Consider the following 20,399-nt stretch of genomic DNA (forward strand, 5'->3'; position numbering starts at 1 on the left):
TCCTATCGGTTCATTTCAGGCAGTTTAGAGTTTAGACCCGGCTCTAATTAGTGCCAATAAAAAGAGAATTGGGTTCCGGTTCGGTTCGGTTCCCGTTAAATGGGTGCCCATGGATACCCTTTCTGCCCCTTAGCTCAATTCTCGAACATCTATGATCTATATCTCTACTATATGTTCAAAATTCTCAGGCGCTAAGGCCACCTCAGTCCTAAAATGTTATAACCCAAACAAACCTGTTCGAGGTTAGGTTGAGCTCGGTCCACGCAGACACAAATACAAGAGAGAGAGAGAGAAGCACCTCCAACCCTTCCAAGCTATATTTAGATCTACAAATTCAACGCCAGAAAACCAGATTCCCTCTGCTCCAGTTTTTCTCAGATTCTCATCTTTCGGGTTGTTGTAGAAAACAACTGTTGTATCTCGAGGAACAGTTGTTCCTCTCACAAGGGTCGGATTTCTTCAATATTTGTTCTTCGATATGGATTCTGGAGAGCTTCTCAGCATCGAACCTCAAGAACTCAAGTTCCCCTGTAAGTTTCAACTTTCAGGAATCTAAAAGATTCGCCTTTTTTTTTTCTTCAGATCTGTTTTTCGTTGTTTTAGGGTTTTAGGTTTTGATTATTTATGTCTTTGTTCTTGATTTGAGCAGTCGAACTGAAGAAACAAATCTCATGTTCTCTTCAATTATCGAATAAAACGGATAACTATGTAGCTTTCAAGGTACAGAGAGCGTTCAATTACACTCAAATTTTTTATACTGATTTTAGCGTGTTTTTCTACAGAAATGTTGGATTTTTCGTTAATTTTTGGATATTTAAATTTTGCAATTGGTGATTCTCAGGTTAAGACAACGGATCCAAAGAAGTATTGTGTTCGTCCCAACACAGGAGTCGTCTTGCCTCATTCTACATGCGATGTCATAGGTGAATTTTTTCTCTGACTCTTATTACTTCCTTACCATTGAATTTTGATTTTGTTTGTAAATATGTGGTGGTTATTGATTTATTCATAATTTTTGGCTCAGTTACAATGCAAGCGCAACGGGAGGCTCCCCCCGATTTGCATTGTAAGGACAAATTTCTTCTTCAAAGTGTAATTGCGAGTCATGGAGCTACTGTAAAGGATATTAACCCGGAGATGGTAGATATATTTATTCACATTTAGATGGTAGAGTATATTATAATTTGTTAGAAGATTTTAATTTATGAAAGTGGCTTTGTTTAGTTTAACAAGGAGTCTGGAAAGCTCATCGAGGAGTGCAAATTGAGAGTTGTTTATGTTTCCCCACCTCAACCACCCTCACCAGTTTCTGAAGGATCTGAGGGAGGTTCATCTCCAAGAGCATCGGTATCGGATAATGGGAATTTGAATACTTCCAATTTTACTGCTGTGAGTATTTACAATGTGTTGAACTTTGCATTTATTTATTTATTTATATTTCATTATATCTTTTAAGGGATGATGGCTGATGACATGTTTATTTAATGCTACTTACAGGCATCGAGATCATTTGTTGAGTCTCAAGAAAATTCCTCAGAGGTGAGTTTTTTGTTGGAATTTTGAGTTTTTAACTTGCAAATTCATCTTAGTGGACAATTATGGATTCTTGCTTGTTTGTAATTTATAATATAAATGTAGCACGAGTTGTGAATATAACATAAATGCATCTAATTTGCATTTTTGTATGTTTATTTGGTTTGGCTTCTGAATTGATAGGATTGTTAGCATTTGAAAACTTATGAGTAATTAAGTTAGGAGATAGAATTTGATGGAGATCATAACTCTTTCTATTCTTATGCAAATTACTTCAAATTTGGTGGAGATGATTATTTCCCTATAAACTACTACACCAAATTTGGTGTCATCATGATGTGTAATTTTTGATATATGGTCTTTGAAAGCAAGTCTAGGGAGAAAATATGATCTATATCGGTGACCAAAACTTCTCCATAAATCTTGAATCATCCAAAGTAATTATTCCCAATGCGTAGAGTGCATTACTGAATTTTATCAACTAACTCTGTGTTTTCTCAGGCAGACTGACAAATCATCACTGGACACTTTTCACCTATAACAACCTGTAATCACTTGGGAGTTTTTGATAATTATAGGGCTGGAAACAACTTTGAATATTCATTGGCCTCTTTGATACCTGTTTTACCTCTTCCATCAATCAAGAACATTCAAATTACAAATTTATTTCTAGTGTTGCAGAAATGATAATTTTTAAATTTTTTCTAGGTGACCATTGACCTTGTCAAAGAGGTAGAATTGAAAGCCAACTCAGTTTTCGGTTGAAAAATTATACAGTTCCATCTCCTTTAAAATGCACAGAGCAAATGAGAAAAGCTTCACAGGATCTTGTCCTTTATTCCTAAGGGGTAATGTAATTGGAGATGGAAGAACCCAAATAAAGACAAATATTCACTAAAATGGTGTTTACAAGGACTCAATGTCCCAACAATAATTCTCAATCTCTACATGGCTGGGATGACCCCCCACCCTTTCTTGTAGACTTTTTTCTACAACCCCCAACCATAATTGCAAATTACATTTACTTCTCCTACCATCTCCACCATTTATATAAATTTTGTATGCATCTCAAATTAATGCTTACAAGAGAATTTCTAGAGAAATGAAATATCCAAGACTTGACTAACAAGATTTTAGAAGAAGTAAAATATAAAAAATATCAGCCCATAGGTCCAAAGCTTTCCAATGCCTATTACAGGCCCGAATTACCCCCAGGGCCCTTGAGACCTATATCAAAGCCTTAGTTCATCAAACGGTATGAGCTTGAAATTAACAAAATGTTGCCATACAATCTCTGTGACTTTGAATTGAATAAAAAAAATGTTGCATGCCTTCTCTAGCTTCACTTAATCGCAAAAAATAAGTTCATTTTCCTTTCAAGATTCAAAACTGTAATTGACTGAGACCTAGCAAAACTGGATTCGAACTGCTCTGGTTCTTGGTTTCCACACCCTTTGTCACCTCTCTTTCTGCTCTCACAACCCCTAATATCCTAAACAAGAAAAAGAAAACGAATGTCATATTTTCTAGCATTGAATTCAAAGGTGGGGTAAGGAGTAAGGACAATGATGACCTGGTTATCAAGATATAAAAATAATTAAGAATTCCTCGATGAACATATTGTTTGAAATTACAAGCTACGACAACGATCAAGTGTGGTTGACTTTTAATTCCATATGATCATGTAGCTTTCAGTTTTTACCTCCTTAAGGCTCAAGTAACGCATGGATGACCTCCTTCAGAAAACCTAAGTTTGCCTCAGTGTTCATTGTATGAAGGCTGTTTGTGCAAATTTAGCCATGCTTTATTATTTTTTAAATAGTTTGCTAAAGATGCCCTTTCTGTTTTTTAATAAGCAGCCAATATGTGTGTTTTGTTGACCTTCATTTGTAGTCTGACTTTGTGCTATTTGATGAGGCGTGCCTTCAGTTTCATTGCAGCTAGATGTTTATTATGATTTGTACAATTACTCGCTTCTTGAAATTTTCCACTTATAACTAATTTGTTCAGTAATGGGGCAGAGAAACAGAAGTTATGATATTTTGTTTTTAACAATGCTAGTGGTTTAATGGAAGATTACTTCATATATATCTGGTATCCTTTGGCTTTGATGATTCGAGTAGTACTTAGTTGTGTAACTTTCAGGCAAGGGCTCTTATTTCGAAGCTGACAGAAGAGAAAAATTCTGCTATTCAACAGACTAACAAACTTCGTCAGGAATTGGTGAGGAGTTTATATGCTCTGATTAATCTGAGTTTTAGACATTTTACTGACAATTCTTATGATTACTGATGATCACCTTTTCTGGTCTGACTTAATGATGGAATCAAAGCTTTTTTTTTACCCCTCTATTTAATTTAACTGTGTAGGTTGATTCCCCGTTGGTATCTACTGATAACTCCATTTTCATTACTGAACCTCTTTATCTTTTCATTAGTGAACTTTTTTATCCCCTCCTACTTATAGCCTTCATTGGTTTATTAGTAAAAGGCTATATTGAACTTCTGGTATCAATATATATATATATATGGAATGCAATTCAACTTTAATGTTTTTGGCCTTTAGGTATTAGAAAGGTATACTTGGTTTGGTTTTCAACACTGTTCTTAGGTTTTATTATCAAGTTTCTGCCTCAACCTTCCTTATTTGGGATTTTTTTAGTTTCTTGAATTTGGGTCCTAATTTGCATTCCTCTTCCAAATTACACTTCATTCACTTTTTACCACCTAATGAAATGAATTTATAGTTTTTTTTTTTTTTTTTTTTAAATTTAATTTTTAGTGGGTATGGCGGAGTTATACAGTCCCAACAGATATCATTCATAATACGAGCGAACAAGAGTTATGGGCTATGATATCTGACAATCTCTAGTGTCTGCCTCAATTATCGTCAGAAGATCAATCAGGAGACAACTGGGCAAGACAAGGGGGCAAAGTTTAATAAAAAATCATTTAGATGCTAGGAAGTCATTGGCACTTTGTTGCTTTCTCTCGAAACATGTCATATGCTCTGAGGCTTGAAGGATGGAAATATGGTGTTGATTCTCTTGGCAAGTGTATGACTTTCTATGGAGCTCAGAATGTTTTGACTTCTACAACAGATTCGAATTGAAGGAAATTAGTATGTTTTCAAGTCTCTGATCTATTGCTATTCGGAGTCCTAGAGGGTACTAAATAGCTCAATCAGTCCAATGAAATCTCTATGTGGGATCAGTAATGATGGGGTTTTACCACCTACATATGTTATAAATGCCTACACGAGCACAAAGATGCCTGGATACTTCCAATGGATGTCACATTCATCTTGGATATTTCTATATTAATTTTTTTTCTCCTGATAGGTAAATAATTTATTAATAAGAAGAAAATGAGGCCAAGATGGCCTACCTACACCAAAGAAAAAGCACAAAGGTTTATGATTGTAGTTTTCTTTGATGCATCCATTGATCATATTAGATTCCTCATAGCCTTTCTCTACTGCTTTGAGGTATCCAACATTTCCATGATTGCAGGTTGTGTAGGTTTTAGATACTTTCCCCTGATCCTACTTATGCTTACCAATGGGTGCAACTTTTCTTGAAGGCTATTTGGGACCCCCATTATTGAGTGAATTGGTACAAGGATAAGATCTTGGAAGATGAAATACCTTTCAATAGGGAGAGGATACCATTGATCAAGAGCTCCCTAGCTAGTATGCTAATTTATTTCCTATGCCTATTCCGTGGAATTGCAAATAGAAAATATGTTTTGGGAATTCTTGTGGAATGATATTGAAAGAAATTGAAAGTTCCACCTTGTTAAGAGAAATTGGATATGTTCTCCAAAGAAAAATGAGGGTCTCAGCATTAAGAAGATTGGTGCAGTGAATTTGGCGTTGTTGGTGAAGTGGTTGTGCAAGTTTGAGGACAACCAGGAGAACTTGTGGAAGGAGGTCATAAAAGAAACATATGGGGTTTAGATATTTTGGATGATCAAGAGTAACGATGATGAGGTGATTCAAGGAGTGGTGGACTTCTACGAGAGTTTATATTCTAACTCGCATTTGCCTAGGTTTACTCTTGATCGTCTTTGTAGACACCACAAAATCGTATGACACCTGAATTTGGAATCCAAAGAGTTGAAGGACGAGCAAATCGATTATAAGATAGGAGAAAAAAATGAGGGATAAAAGCGATAATTTTGAGGAAAAATGAATAATTTGGAGAAAGAGAGTTGGCCCAACAACACAAATTATGATCGATCATAAAAACTCACTTCTGGCCAAATTCGACGTCAAAAACCTTAAAAATGCTTGTAAGCACGTTTGGAAACTCGAAAAAAATTCAAATTTATCAAAATGCCCCTTGAATTTTTTAAAATTATGATAATACCTCTCAATTTGATTTTGACTTCCAAACGTCTCTCACCCATATTCGTGATTCACAACCTATCCCCTATTTTATCTATTTTCCCATTCTAACACTCAATCTACACCCCTCACCCAGCACGTACCGATTGATCCTAAGCAAGTAGCCCCAGGAGTGAGATAACAAGATAGTTTCTAAGTTTTGTGTCCTTCAAATACAATGTGTGGCATGACCTTAATTTACAAAATAATGATGCATAAATCGAGAAATAGATCTAACTATGGTTAAGATATAACTATCTATTATGTCATCTACTAACATAAGAAAATAAGTGAATCTTACGTTAATCGAATATCCAAGATATCATAGTGATGATCAATTGATCATAGCTCACATGTAATTATATCAAGATATGATTATTAAGAATGCAACATCACATAATAACACATGAGGTGATGTGTATCTCTTGCGGGTCTAAGTTTGCTAGTGATCTCCCTATCTAAACCGGCCTACCCAGCAGGGTTACCGATGTAGAATGGTACCAGGGTCTCATTAATTCGTCGATGAGGGAACCTAAGATCATTTGGCCTTTTTACGTGGTCCATGCATCTTTACTTGTCTTGCTTTTCCGATCTGGTGGTGGTGATCGTTGATTCACATGCAGAGCGTAGGGTTGTTCGCAATATATCATCATTTTCAATCTATGTTGTCGTCTTACAATATGATCAACGGCCCAAACAAACCTAATGACAGTCAATCATTCGACGACTATAGTCTAGTATGGATCCATGTCTAAACTAGGCATGAACATCGCGTCTAATGCCCTATCGGGCATGGGTGCAATCTCTAAAATCCCTTCAATTATTGACCTCAACCTCTTTACTACCAAGGTTCATTAGTATGGTCTCCAAGTCGTCTCATACCACTAGGGAGTAAGTCATACCCATTGACATTTGGGGTAATTCCTCATTTTCAAAAGGGCCAAGAGATTATTGGTAAGGTAGTTTCATGAATTTTTTCCAACTCACCAATCATATCACTTCTAAACCACACCATCGAGTATCCATGCGGCAAGGACACACCACAAATCTAATCTAATTGAAATATCATAATTAAAACACAAGACGACATCTGACTTATCTCGAAATAAGTCAATAGCTATGCATTCAACAAATCCTAAAGTCATATATATATATTGATGCGGGTTCTGTGGGACTAATGTTTGCCTACTTTACTTTCGAAATAGAAAATCAGCTGATCACCTCCTTTTACATTGTAGTTTTTCTTCTAAGATTTGGTCTCATTTCTTGAGCTTGTTTGGTGTGTCAATATGCTTGATCAAGTCAGTCAGGGCAGTTTTCGAATCATGGTTCTCTCTCGGGTACTCTTTTCTAGGAGCAAAGTGAAGGTTATGGAGTTTAGCTCCTTTTGCGATTTGTTGGGGGATTTGGAAAGAGCGTAATAGTTGTATTTTCAAAGACAAGGAAATGGTTATCAAAGACATGATTCTCTTGGTTTTGGGTTGTATTTACTTTTGGTCAAAAGTGTTTACAGAATTTAGGGGAGTATTTTTTGAGGGCTTCGTCGGTAACTAGGAAGGGCTTCTAATATTGTAACCAACTAACCTCTTGTATTGGTTTTTGCTTGGTTGGTCATTTCAACCGACCTCACTATCTTTTCAATGAAATTTTTTACTTATAAAAAAAGTAAAAAAATTGACGGGGGACATCAAAGTTTAAAGATTAAAATTTTTGAGGTTTTATTTTGGACTTTTTTTTGTTTGTTTTTGGGTTATTTTCATGTTTTATTAGCCCATGGTCTTATTATAGATGTTTGGGGGTAGTTTGGAGGAGGTCATTCTCTTTCTAAAATTTCTTAATAATAAAATATCTATTTCATGAAGTTCCAAATTTGAAACCCTAAAGAGCCAATTTTAGAGGTGTGGATGAAAAAATATTATTTGTGGATTGAAGAATGAATGCATCCATTTTTTTCATAGTGTGTTAATCAACTTTCTTGTACGAAATAAAAGAATATTCTCAAGAGTTTTTTTTTTTTAGCTTGACAAACGTCTGGGTGTTTTATTTTCAAAAGTGATGTTAAAGCTTTATTTCCAACAACAAGAGTGACAAATGGAAAGGCTCGTAACAGTTAAGGAAACTCTTATAATGTATCTAGCAAGCATGGAGAACATGAAGAAGCATCTAATAAATGTGATGGGAATCAAAAGTTTTTCAAGTGTTACTAGTTAGGTAAAATTAGGCACAACAAAAGACTTGCCACTTATAATTAAAGGGTGGAATTGTAATGAGATGAAAGGTGTATGTCCGGTGCTTTGACCTCAATTAATTGAGGACAATTGGGTGGATTATCAACTTCATTTGTGGTCATTTGCAATGATGTTATTGTCACGAGTCACGACAAACACATTCATCCAGTAGAAAAGGTTGTGGTCATTAAAATCAACTTTGATGGAGAACTATGTCAGACTCGAGTGTGTTTCAAGTGTAGAGAATGTCAATGACTATTTTTTTTATGTCAAATGTGACGTGGCAGATGTGTGCCACTATTTTTTGGGGGACTGAAGGTGTAAAGTATATCTGGAATGTTTTTCTTTCGGATGTGATGTCATCCATTCAAGTATTAGGGTTAAAGATTTATGTAGTTTTATCCACTTTTGAGTTATACATTAATGAAATGATTACAAATGATAGCACACTTATTTGGTATGCTAGAAGGGAGCATCTTAGAATGGAAGAGTGGAAAGAAAAGAATTGTAGAAAGTAATTCTCTAGCTTCATAATGAGAGCTAGTTAGATATATAGATTAATAAAATAGTGAATGGACGTAAACGCCCTTACATAGAAACAATAGAAAAAACATAAAAACATAAAATAATAAATATTATTTCTAATACTCCCCTCAAGTTGGAGCAAATATATCAACTAAGCCCAGCTTGACAAGATGAGAGTTAGTGACAGAAGGACTAACAGATTTCGTAAGTGTATCGGTAAGCTGATTTGAAGAAGATTCAAAGACTGTCTGACAATCACCAGATCGAACTTTCTCTCTGGGAAAGTGAACATCAACCTCTATATGCTTGGTCTTTTCGTAAATAATTGAGTTAGAGGCAAACATGATGGCAGATTTGTTATCACAAAATAAAGAGGAAGAACCAGAAATAGGAAATCCCAGTTCCGTCAGTAAAGATTTAAGCTAAATAAGCTCGCAAGTGCAAATGGCCATAATCCGATACTTAGCTTCAGCAAAAGAATGGGAAATTACATTCTGTTTCTTACTTTTCTATGAGATCAAGTTACCACTATAGAAAGTATAGAAACTAGAGGTAGATCTCCTATCTGTAAGAGAATCAGAATAATCAGCATCAGTAAAACAGGACAAATGTGACTGAGCAGTGGATGAGTAGAAAAGTCCAATACTAGGACGAGACTTCAAGTAGCGAAGAATATGATAAATGACATCAAGATGAGAGGTACGTAGAGCATTCAAGAACTGACTGACTACACTAACCGCAAAGGTCAAATCCGGTCTGATGTTAGTTAGATAAATCAGACCACCTACAAGTCTTTGATAAGAAGAAAAATCAGATGAAAGATCACCAGATTCGGCATGAAGACGATTCTGATTCATAGAAGAGGAAGCAAGACGTCAACCAAACATCCTAGTGTCCTGAAGAAGATCTAATGTGTATTTGCGTTGAGATAACGAAATATCACGGTGAGAGCGGCCTTCTTCTATCTCCAAGAAGTATATGAGAGGGCTTAAGTCTTTAACCATAAAAACACGACCCAATAACATTTAAACTCTACAATTCAGTCACGATAATATTATCCACATAAATTAAAACAATAGTGCAACGACCATCCACTTCTCGACGAACAAAACAAATATAATTTGAGTGACATCTAGAAAACTCCATAGATAAAATAACCTCAGAAAAACGTAGAAACCAGGCTTGCGGAGACTATTTCAGGTCATACAGAGATTTGTCAAGGCGACGAACCTTCCTCAAATACTCCTTTTGAAGCTGAAACCCAGGAAGGGGTCCATGTAAATAAACTCAACTAAATCACCATTTAAAAATGCATTTTTTACATTGAGTTGGTGAAAGGACCACGAGTGACATGCAACTAAAGAGATAAGGAGGCGAATAGTGGAAAGTTTTGCTAAATGAGCAAATGTAGCACCCAAAATCTTTTCTTGGAGTTTGTGTAAAGCCCTTAGCAACGAGGCATGCCTTGTACTGATCAATAGTGCCATTCGTGAGATATTTAACAGTGAAAACCCATTTACAACCAATAATCCGCTCCCTAAAGGGAAGGGGAACAGGCTCACAGGTGTGATTTTTCTGCAAAGCATCCATCTCAGTAGTCATGACTCCAGTCCACCGAGGATTTCGCAACGCCTCTGATACAGACCGATGAACTCGAATAGAATCAGTGACAGTAAGGTAAGCTTGATAAGAGGGAGAGAGTCCCTGGTAGGAAACAAATTGGACAATAGGATGATTAGTAACACATACCTGCTTATCTTTGCGAAGCGTAATAGGCTAGTAAGAGTCAAAAATAGAAGGAATAGGAGGTGTAGGTGTAGGCGAGGGTATACTTGAGTCCAAGGAGGAGGTTTGCAAGGTTGGAGAGGGGCGTCGAGAGTAAACCTTTAATGGCGGCGAAGATGAAGATGGAGATGGAGAGAAAATCGGAGAGGGTAGCACTATAGGAGAGGGATCCTGCAAAGGAAAAGTCCTGCAAAAAATATATAACTTGAAAGTAGGGAATATTTCCAAAAAAAGTGACATCCAAAGACTAAATTACATGATGAGAAATGGGATAACGATACCCCTTTGACATAGACAAGTAACCCAAGAAAACACACTAAGTGATCTTGTCATCTAATTTGGTGCGATAAGGGGTCCTGTCCTGAACAAAATAAGTGCACCCTAAAGACTCTAGGTGTAAGGGGAAAGAGAATGTTATCAAGAAGAAGAACATGAAGAGGCTCCTGTCCCCCCTAAAGTGTTACTCAGAATACGGTTGAAGAGAAAAGCCGCAGTGAGAACTGCCATATTCCAGTATAACTTAGGAACATGCATCCTTCAAAGAAGACAATGAACAATATTCATGAGGTGACAGTTTTTGCGTTTGCCACACCATTCTGTTCAAAAGTGTAGGGACAAGTCAATTGGTGAAGCATACCATGCTTATGAAGATGGGATTGAATCTCATTAGAAATATATTCACCTCTATTATTAGACCTAAGGAATTTAATAGTGATATTGTATTGAGTTTGAATCATTTTAAGCAAATTAACAAAAATAGGAAGTACCTCAGAAAGAAAACGCATCAAACAAACCTAAGTATAACGAGAATAATTATCAATAAAAGTAACATAATATCTATGACTATTAGAAGTAGTAATAAGGAAAGTCCTTTACACATTATAATGAATTAAATCAAATATTGCATTAGATCGATGTATGCGAGGAATATAAGAAGTACGTGTGTGTTTAGATAACTCACACACAGAGCACTAAAACCTGTGTCCACTATAAGAAGTTTTTAAAGTAGGAAATAAAGAACATAAGTGCTGAAAATTAGCATGTCCTAAGCGAGCATGCCATAAATCTAAAGTTTGAGAAGAAAAAATATGGCTCTCAGAGAGTGAAAGTATAGAAGTCGGAACAACAGTAGGTTGAGATCTAAATAGGTAAAGCCCATCCCTCTCATACCCCTTGCTAAAAATCCTCCTTGAAGTCAAGTCTTAAAAAATACAGTGAGTAGGAAAAAATCTTATAGAGCAATTTAGAGATTTGGTAATACTACTCATAGACAAAAAGTTAAGAGATAGGTTAGGAACACGAAGCACAGAGTCAAGAAAGAAGTCGGAGGATAAGGGAATGGTTCCCTTGCCATGGATGGGAGTAAGAGACCCATCAACAAGGCGAATCTCCTTATGAGTAGCTGAAAAAATAGAAGTAAAATGGCTAGACTCACTAGTCATGTGATCAAAAGCCAGAATCAATTACCCAAGTCAGAGGAGCAGATACAGACCGAGTGTCATGAAATGCAGAAGATGTATCTGGGGGCGTAGTAATTGAGGCTAGAATCGAAGATGAGTGAGTGTGAGCATGGATCTAATCTCATACAATAACGATAATCTAAGTTGGAAGTTGTTGCAGATCAATAGTGTCAAGGGAAGTAAGAGTATCAGTAGGAGTAACTGATACTTCACAATAACAACATGGGGAATAGACTGTCCCAAAAAAGGGGCGACAGACGATCGCAACATATGGGGATAAAGTTGGAAGCAATGGGCCTTCTCATGGCCAATTTTCCCACAATGGCTGTAAGTAAGATTACTCCCTTTACCACGGCCACAGCCTTGGCCTCCACGACCTCTACTCCTAGATCCCTGAGTATGAGAGTTAGAAAAATCCGAATTGGCTGTTAGAGCCTTTTGATCTGTAACTGGAGTAGAGATAATGCTTGGAGTTTGAGTCTGAGAGAGAACTACATGGCGGCGATGCTCATCACTATCAATGATTGCAAATGTCTCAAATAAATAAGGTAATGGGGTGGGGTTAAGGATCTGGGTTTGAAGTGCCTCAAACTCGGGATGTAAATCCATGAGGAACTAGTATGTTTGATGTCGAGCAATCCTTGTAACCACATACTTGGCTACCTCTGCAGACAAATTAGCCATAGAGTCATTGTGAGAGAGCTCCTCCCAACAGGACTAAAGAAATCGAAAGTAATCTGCGACGCTCTGAGTCCCTGAACTGTCACGCCCCGAAATCCCAACACGAATCCCTATGATTCATCGGTTAGAATCTCGAGGTATGAGGTAATCAATCACACAATCTAACAGAACATTCATAAATAATAATACTTATGAAAAGAAAATACACGCAGCGGAATAAACATTTAACTAACATCTATACGAGAGTCTAGAGTAAACAGAAGAAATCGACAAACACTGATATAAGTCAAGATCTTTAATCTCATAATTCATCAGGTTACAAAAATTTCTAATCTACCATGTTTCTTATCTACAACCAAAAACCGCTAAGATCCTCTACTAGTCCTCAAAGACATGGCGGCGGCAAGACATCAATCTGATCCTCCTCGAGGACCTCCTCAAAAGACTCCTCAAAGAACGGTTCTTCAAAAGTTGAATAATCTGAAAGGGGAAGGATAGGGTGAGTAACAGGGGAATGTTACTCAGCAGGATGAACGCCGTTCTAACAACGAGTCATACTTGCACGAGTAATCAGTTGAACAGTTAAATAATGTAAGTTTTTCATAATGTAACATACGATAAATGTCTAAGCATATTCAATAAACAGTTAAATAATTTCAACCTATCATTTCTATCATTTAAAGTAACATATGCATCTTTTAAATGAAAACATCTATCAATCATTACAAAATAAGAAAAAGATACATAATAAGAACACGGCGGTGTAATCGATAAGAGAGCAGAGGAACACGCCGATATAACCGCCTCGGCTATGGCAATACGATATTCCAAACTTAACCTCCGATGTGGAATCCCATCGTTATAATATGATTTTGTGGTCGGTCTAGCATACCACGGTTGGATGACCATTTATCCGGCTCAGACTGGCCGTTGACCAAGAACCCAATACTGAGTTCAACTAACGGTGAGGTCGACTGTTTGACGACTACAGACTAAAAGTGATCACTAACTAGCCCAGGAGACCCCTCGCGTCGAAGCCTATCAAGAGGCAATGCATGTGAACCCCGCCTATCTCTACACTATACAGAGACTGCCTTTACACACAACGTTCCCCAGAAAATAAGTAGGAGAAATTCCCGGATTTCATAAGCTGTAATATGCTCTAAGGTATCCCATACTACCGAAGAGCATATGACATCTAGTGTTATCTTAGATTGACTCGCCGCTTCCGGATACATAGCAACGCGTCACTCTTTATGGGTTTTCTACAAATCTTTACTGGTAAACAAAATAATTTATTTTGTATATAATATATCATTTCTTTTAATCGAAAATACAAACAAAATCTGGTAGTGCCCTCCAGTGACAGTTATCTGTCATATCCATCCATCAACCATCTCATCCCTCTATCTATCTATCACGTTTTACGTGGCATGGCCACTACGTAGAACTGGAGGCACTGTCCCATCAATCAGTCGAGAACATACGTTCTCTCTATCCATCCATCGATTAAATCGATCAATCTATCATCTAATTTCCTACATATCTATCAAAGTAATTTTACTTTTAAAGAAATTCGAAATCCATAGAGCATCAACCAATTCCATTCGATGGTTTTGGTTGAGTAGAAAGACTCGAAAACGAAGATAAAACCATAAGACATAAAAGCTGGAAATCTATGCAAATTTAACTTAGTGTTGAAAAATAATTTTTTCAAAGTCGAAATTGAAAATGAACTATTTATTTATTTATTAAAGAACTTAAAGTAATACGTAATTGTTTTTAATGAAATAAATGTAGGAAATGGGTATACATACTATATGGAAGCAAAACAAAACAAATTAGAACCAAACTCAACATTCGGATACTTTTCCGAATTGCTGATTTTTCGTCGAAACTCGACCAAAATCGATCCAAATATCATATTAACTATAAAATGATTATATTACATCAAATGAACTAAAACCAATCATAAATAAGCATGCAAACATGATTCAAATTGTTCAAATATGTATAAACTTAATGAAACAATCGATTTATCAATAATCATATGGATTTTCTATGAAATTATCGCATAACTAGAAGGTAGAAGGGAAGGCAACCTACCTCAAGCTAATTTCAACGGTTGAACGAACTTTAAAATCGCCTCCGGCCAATCTCTAAAATTTTCTTCCGGCGAAAATCGGATTTCTTTGCGTCCACGCGTAACCCTCGGCGAGAGGAACAACTTTCCTTCTTGCGCCTAAGCTCGGATCGTTCTCATTTAGTGTAGATCTGAGTTTCAAATATTGAAGGAAAAGGGTTGAGATTTGTTTGGAGAGGAGAATAAGAAAAATCTGATTTTTCTAATAGAATTTAGATATTTATATCACTTAAGTTGGGACATACTTGGCATTTTGAGAATTGTTTTTCCCGAATGCCGAATTGGACAAACTTATACTCTATTTTGGGTGATTTTTCGACACGAATCTAATAGTATGATCGGTTTCCTCAAATTACGTCTCTAAGGTGTCGTTTACCTATTGGGAAAATATCAAATGCGAAACTCGAGGATTTGATAACTTTTAAATCAATGCACGGATCTAAAATTCTTTCCTCGAGATACATTTTAGGATTTCAGGTCATTACATGAACAATGTCTCGATAAAGCCCATAAATCTTTGAGTCATTCTTTGCATGCGCATATGTCTGAGTGAGGGTTGGTCACAAAGAGGAGACAATCTCATGATACATAAACATGGCGTAGAATAAAGCTTGATAGACCGAGACCAGGACTTGAAATTTCGACCATCTAATAGGGCATTAGTAATACGTTGGGCAGAGGAGTTTGCCCCAAGAGTAGTGTTGAAGTCCTTGTTTTCTTGATGTGATGTCATGCTCACAAGAACAAACAAGAAAGAAGTAGATTTGGCTTGAAGGGAGATCTTTATCAGAAAATCAGAAACAAACGAACTGGTTGCAGTCGAAAGAAAGAGAAAAAGGCACCCAGCAGAACCCTAGTTGTTGTCACAGGGTTTAACACAACCTAAAAACTTACTTTAGCTGCTGCCGCAGGGTGTAACACATCCCATAATAGCCTAACTGTTGTCGACACACCCAAAAAACTTTATTTAGTTGCTGTCACAGGATGTAACACAGTCCAACAGAACCCTAGTCGCTGTTGCAGGGTTTAACATTGTCCAGAAAACAGTCTAGTTGTTGTCGCAGGGTGTAACACTGTCCAGAAAACAGCCTAGCTGCTGTCATAGATCATAAACTCAGCCCTAACTGCTATCGCAGGGTGTAATACAGTCTAGAAAATAACCTAGCTGTTGTCGTAGGTCATAAACTCAGCCTTAGTTGCTGTCGTAGGGCCTCACACAACACCTTGTTGCTGTCGCAGGGCATAAAAAATGAGATGATTCGTTCGAGACAACTAGGTATCATCTATGAACGCAATGAGACATAACAGAGATTTGAAACATGATGGTGTGAGAGGGGCATGATGCTTGTTGCTTCAGCTAAATTGACTTTTCTTTCCTTTACTATATATCTCTGAGTCTCAAATAGGGGAGTAAATAAACTCCTGGGCCCGTGGCCCAACCTGACCTGGCTCGGAGTAGAGTCAGTTGAGGCCTAAGTCTGCCTTATGAAAGTCTGGCCTGATTAACTTGGCCTTGATTGACCAGTGCCAAAAAAACTTGCAATCCTGTCAGAGAGATGCTTGGAGAGTATCTCCTTGCCCATTGAGCTTAGCTCAATAAAATTAAATTCAGCTCCTGTTCTTTTGGATCTAATGAAATTGGGGTTGCATGAAATTTTGAGTCAAGATGGATTTCACCTTGTTAGGGCTTGCTGATTTTTCTGCCACATCAATTGGTTCAGCATTAACCTCATTTTCTCCAATGCCGTTGCCCTCAATTGCACCCTTAAGAGGATTCAAATCTCTTAATATCGACCATGTCAATAAAAGGGATGTCTCCTTTCACTTCAGCTGGCATAGATGGACTAGCCACAATAAATGGCTTGTCACTTTTATCTGATCCTGTAACTTGAAACAATGCTTCAATGGGAGACTTCCCATTACCTTCCGATTCTTTTTCTTGCACTGAATCAGTAGCCTAATGTTCTTTAACATCTGAGTCAGCTTCTCTTTGTTTTTCCCCCTTAGGTTTAATGGGAGGTCTTGGATCAACTTTCTCTTTCCCTTCATTAAACCTGCAGTTCTCTTCTACATGGCCCAGTTTAGAACAAAATTTGTAATGGATTGCCCTAGAAATAATCAATCTGCATTATGGACAGGCTTTGGGTTGGGCTCAGGTTTTGACATTTTGTGTCGGTCCAGCCCAAAGCCTGGCCTGACACTGTTTTCTCCTCGATTTAGACCCCTAGTCTCAAATCAAGCACAAAATCTTTTTGGGTGTTCTGTTTTTTGGCTGCCTTGATTGGTTTTCTGTCCTGTTTTGTTTTTGTATTTTGTATTTTTTTTTTTTTTTCACATTTTCTTCATCTTTTTGGGTTTCAGTGAGAAATTTCCCTGGTGTTATTATTATTATTTTTTGGCTATTATTTTACATACTTATTGGAGTTAGAGATGGCTTTAGTCCTGTTTCATAACCAATTCAATCAGCCAAATGGGTTTGCATGAAGGTGGTGGCACTCTCTCTTTTGTGTGGCTGAAAGAAATGATGCTAACACTTGCAAAGGAAGTTAGGAAGAAAGGGCCATTTTGCATATACATTATCGAGCATGTGGCATTGAAAAATGGGGTAAAAGAGAAAAGATAGTAAAATTGGAGGAATATTATTGAAAAAAGGGAGGGGAGGAGATGAAAGACAATAAAGTTAAAAGGGTGAACAGGAAAGACAATCAAGTGAGTAGGGTGGATCCCACAAAATTGTAGTTGGATGAGATGTTTATCCCTTACAAATTCGTAATAAAGTGGGCCCTACAGTTGTGTTATATATATATATATATATACCTCCAAGGGATTGGTTCAGTTAGTGGTAGGGGTTTGCTTCCTCTAGTCATGTGTTCGAAACTAGCTAGCCTCTTGACTTACCATGTTGCACATCGGGAAATTTACGTGGGGTCTGGGCATTTAACCGTAAGGATTAGTCCATATTTTGTAAGAGATGTGGGATACCCTATGTTACATAAAAAAAATAAAGTTATATATATATATATATATATATATATATATATTTATTTATTTTGATAGTTGAAGACTTTTATTATTAAGTAAAACAGGGAGAGGTCCGAGGAGGACACCTATAAGAGAAAATACAAAACGACAGACAACTCAATCTTTACAAACATTATGACACCTATGTACCAAGTCCTAAAAACACATCCCTCAAAATTCCTTGGAATACTTGCTCCAAGAGAAAATGAACCCCAAGATCGAGGTATTTCGCACACAAACACATGAGAATGCCAGAGGCTGGCTGTTGTTCCATTGTCCAAGAGTATTTGTTGTTTGGTCCTATTTCTTCGTTTGCTCCCTTCATAGAAAGCTTGTCTTTTTAAGGGGAGGGAAAGAAGCGTCAGCAATACGATCATTTAAATTATAGAATGTATCCATGGTTCTAGCTTCATGAGCAGCTCGAATGTACCAGCTTGCTATGTTGGTTAAATTCCGTGAGTGTTGATATAATAACCTGAGTTCAAAATCTTCTTTGATCAACTAATTAGTTATGACTAATCTCGCTTGCCTAGCCAAAAAAAGCTTTGCAAGGATGTCAAGGACACATTTACTTTTACGATTGTGTATTTATATAGAATTCATTGATTCCGTAGTTGGGTGGTTATTTGGGCCTGGATTTGTATTTTTTATTTATTATGGTTAAGCTGGACTTGAACCCATGACCTCAGTTGTTTTGCAATGAGTCAAACCAACTGAGCTACGGGTTTAAGCCCTGGGTTTGTAATGTTGTCAGTGGATTGCAATTGTATTTTCTGTTTTCTTGGGTTTGCCTCTCAGTAGGTTTATTCAACATCCATCTGAGTGGTATAATGTTATTGTAATCTGATTTTCTGCTTCAGTTATATTTTTACCTTACAAAAAAAAAAAAACTCGGGTTAGGTCAGAATTACTCTTTTTTCTCTGATGAGTCCCTCAAATATTTAATTTTTTTTTGCTTTTCTGTCATCAATCGAACAAGTAAAGGAAATAGATGTCAAGAAAATAACCCATTCTACATGACTTAACATTTTAATGTATTAAGTTTTGGTTTCGATAGTCCCTCTCAAGATGATAGACAGTTTATTCGATTTTAGGATTTGCCCTTCTACTATGTAGTTTTATAATTGAGTGGACGTGGTGGATTGATTGGTGCAAAATAGAGTTCTATTTGATGTCTTAGATAATTTAGAGACTGGAAGTAGCCTGTTAATTAATTTAATAGTATAGTGCAAGGATTGGGAGTCCTGTGAATAGCAGAAGTTAATGACAAGGTTTTGCCAAAAAGAAAAAAATTCTACTTAGCTGTCTTGATATGCATGATACTTTTATTTGAGAAAAGAAATAAAAATAAAAAATAAAAAAATTGCATATCATACCAAGATGTGATTGGCATGAAGAATGAACTTATTTTCTAATCTTAAGAGGGGTATGTCACAGATTTCTTCTGTAGGTTGGTATTTATTGTTGATTTAATTACATTGTGCAGGAACTCTTGAGGCGCGAAGGCAACAAAAGTCGGGGTGGTGTCCCATTCTTGTACGTTGTGCTCTTTGGCTTGTTTAGCATTCTTCTGGGTTATCTTTTGAGGAAGACATGACCAACTCCTTTGTGGATTCTTCATTTGCCTTCTGTTCCCTCAACTGCCAAAAAAAAAAAAAAAGTGGAAAACAAGAAGAAACTAATGACAAGAGGCTTTTGTGCTTTGGTTAGATTTTCATAGCCTGTCTTTGTTGTTGTTAAGAGAATATGCTCAGTTGGGATTGCTTGGTTTGTAATTTTTAAAAGCATGAACACAAGGAGTATTATGTGACGCCTTGTCCATTGTTACAAAACTTAGCAAATTTTTCCTAAAATTCAGATTAATCCTCTGAATAAGGGTTCGGTTGATTAAATAGACTAATTAGTTGGTGATTTGCAGATTAATGCCCCCCCTTCTCCTACCCTCTCTCAAACTCAGATTCTATTATCTTCCACCTTCAAACCTCAAGAACAAGATAGTGTAGGAAGGGTTGAAATTGATGTGTTTCGGGGAAGAACACGAAAACCATCATTTGTATAAACCGCAAAATTTTTGTGAGTCCTTGGTAACTATGTTGGATTAATTCGTATTATATCAAACTTTGACTCACTGCCAAGGAATCTAAACATGGTTATTATGCCTTGGATGGATATCAAATTCAGAGGTTCTTTATGTTTTTTGTAATTTATTTGTCTGCAATGCATATGCATGGTTTTCTTTATGTGCATATTTATACAGATAAAATGAAGAATAGACGAGAAGAAGAGGGGTTGTTGTCAAGTGTTCCCTACTGAGTTGGGAAGTTTATTTGGATTGTGCAGTGGGGATACATTTGAATCAAACATAAAAAACGAAGAATACAATATTTAGATGAGATAATGATCTAATTCAACGTAGATTGGACAATCTTAGATCAATTTTTGACGGTCAATCTTTTAATGTCTGATTGGAATACATCTCAATCAGAATCATATTCCTTAAACTTAAGCAATTATATTCCTATTATATAGTTTTACCAATTATATTATACTACTTCCTAACAAAAAGTATTTAGCTACCAAACACCCAATCATCAGTTCCTTTTTAATTTTTTAAATATACATATAAGCCATCCAGGT

The 20,399-nt window shown here is 36.6% G+C and overlaps 1 protein-coding gene across 2 annotated transcripts; it reads left to right on the forward strand.

The window, feature by feature from the left end:
• Positions 1-202: 202 nt before the first annotated feature.
• PVA12 (plant VAP homolog 12) lies at positions 203-19,679 on the forward strand. Of its 2 annotated transcripts, XM_086460118.1 has the most exons (8): positions 204-530; positions 650-720; positions 842-923; positions 1,025-1,140; positions 1,225-1,389; positions 1,498-1,539; positions 3,679-3,756; positions 19,249-19,679. In XM_086460118.1, the coding sequence occupies exons 1-8, from the start codon at positions 479-481 to the stop codon at positions 19,357-19,359; spliced, it is 717 nt and encodes a 238-aa protein (XP_086316244.1). In that variant the 5' UTR covers positions 204-478; the 3' UTR covers positions 19,360-19,679. The 2 variants fall into 2 exon arrangements, with proteins under 2 accessions (XP_086316245.1, XP_086316244.1); XM_086460119.1 differs by lacking the exon at positions 3,679-3,756 and having other exon boundaries at positions 203-530.
• The last annotated feature ends 720 nt before the right edge of the window (positions 19,680-20,399 follow it).

Source organism: Akebia trifoliata, chromosome 11, assembly GCF_017979445.1.
Source record: "Akebia trifoliata isolate Shusen 1 chromosome 11, ASM1797944v1, whole genome shotgun sequence".
In the NCBI taxonomy this organism is placed as follows: domain Eukaryota; kingdom Viridiplantae; phylum Streptophyta; class Magnoliopsida; order Ranunculales; family Lardizabalaceae; genus Akebia; species Akebia trifoliata.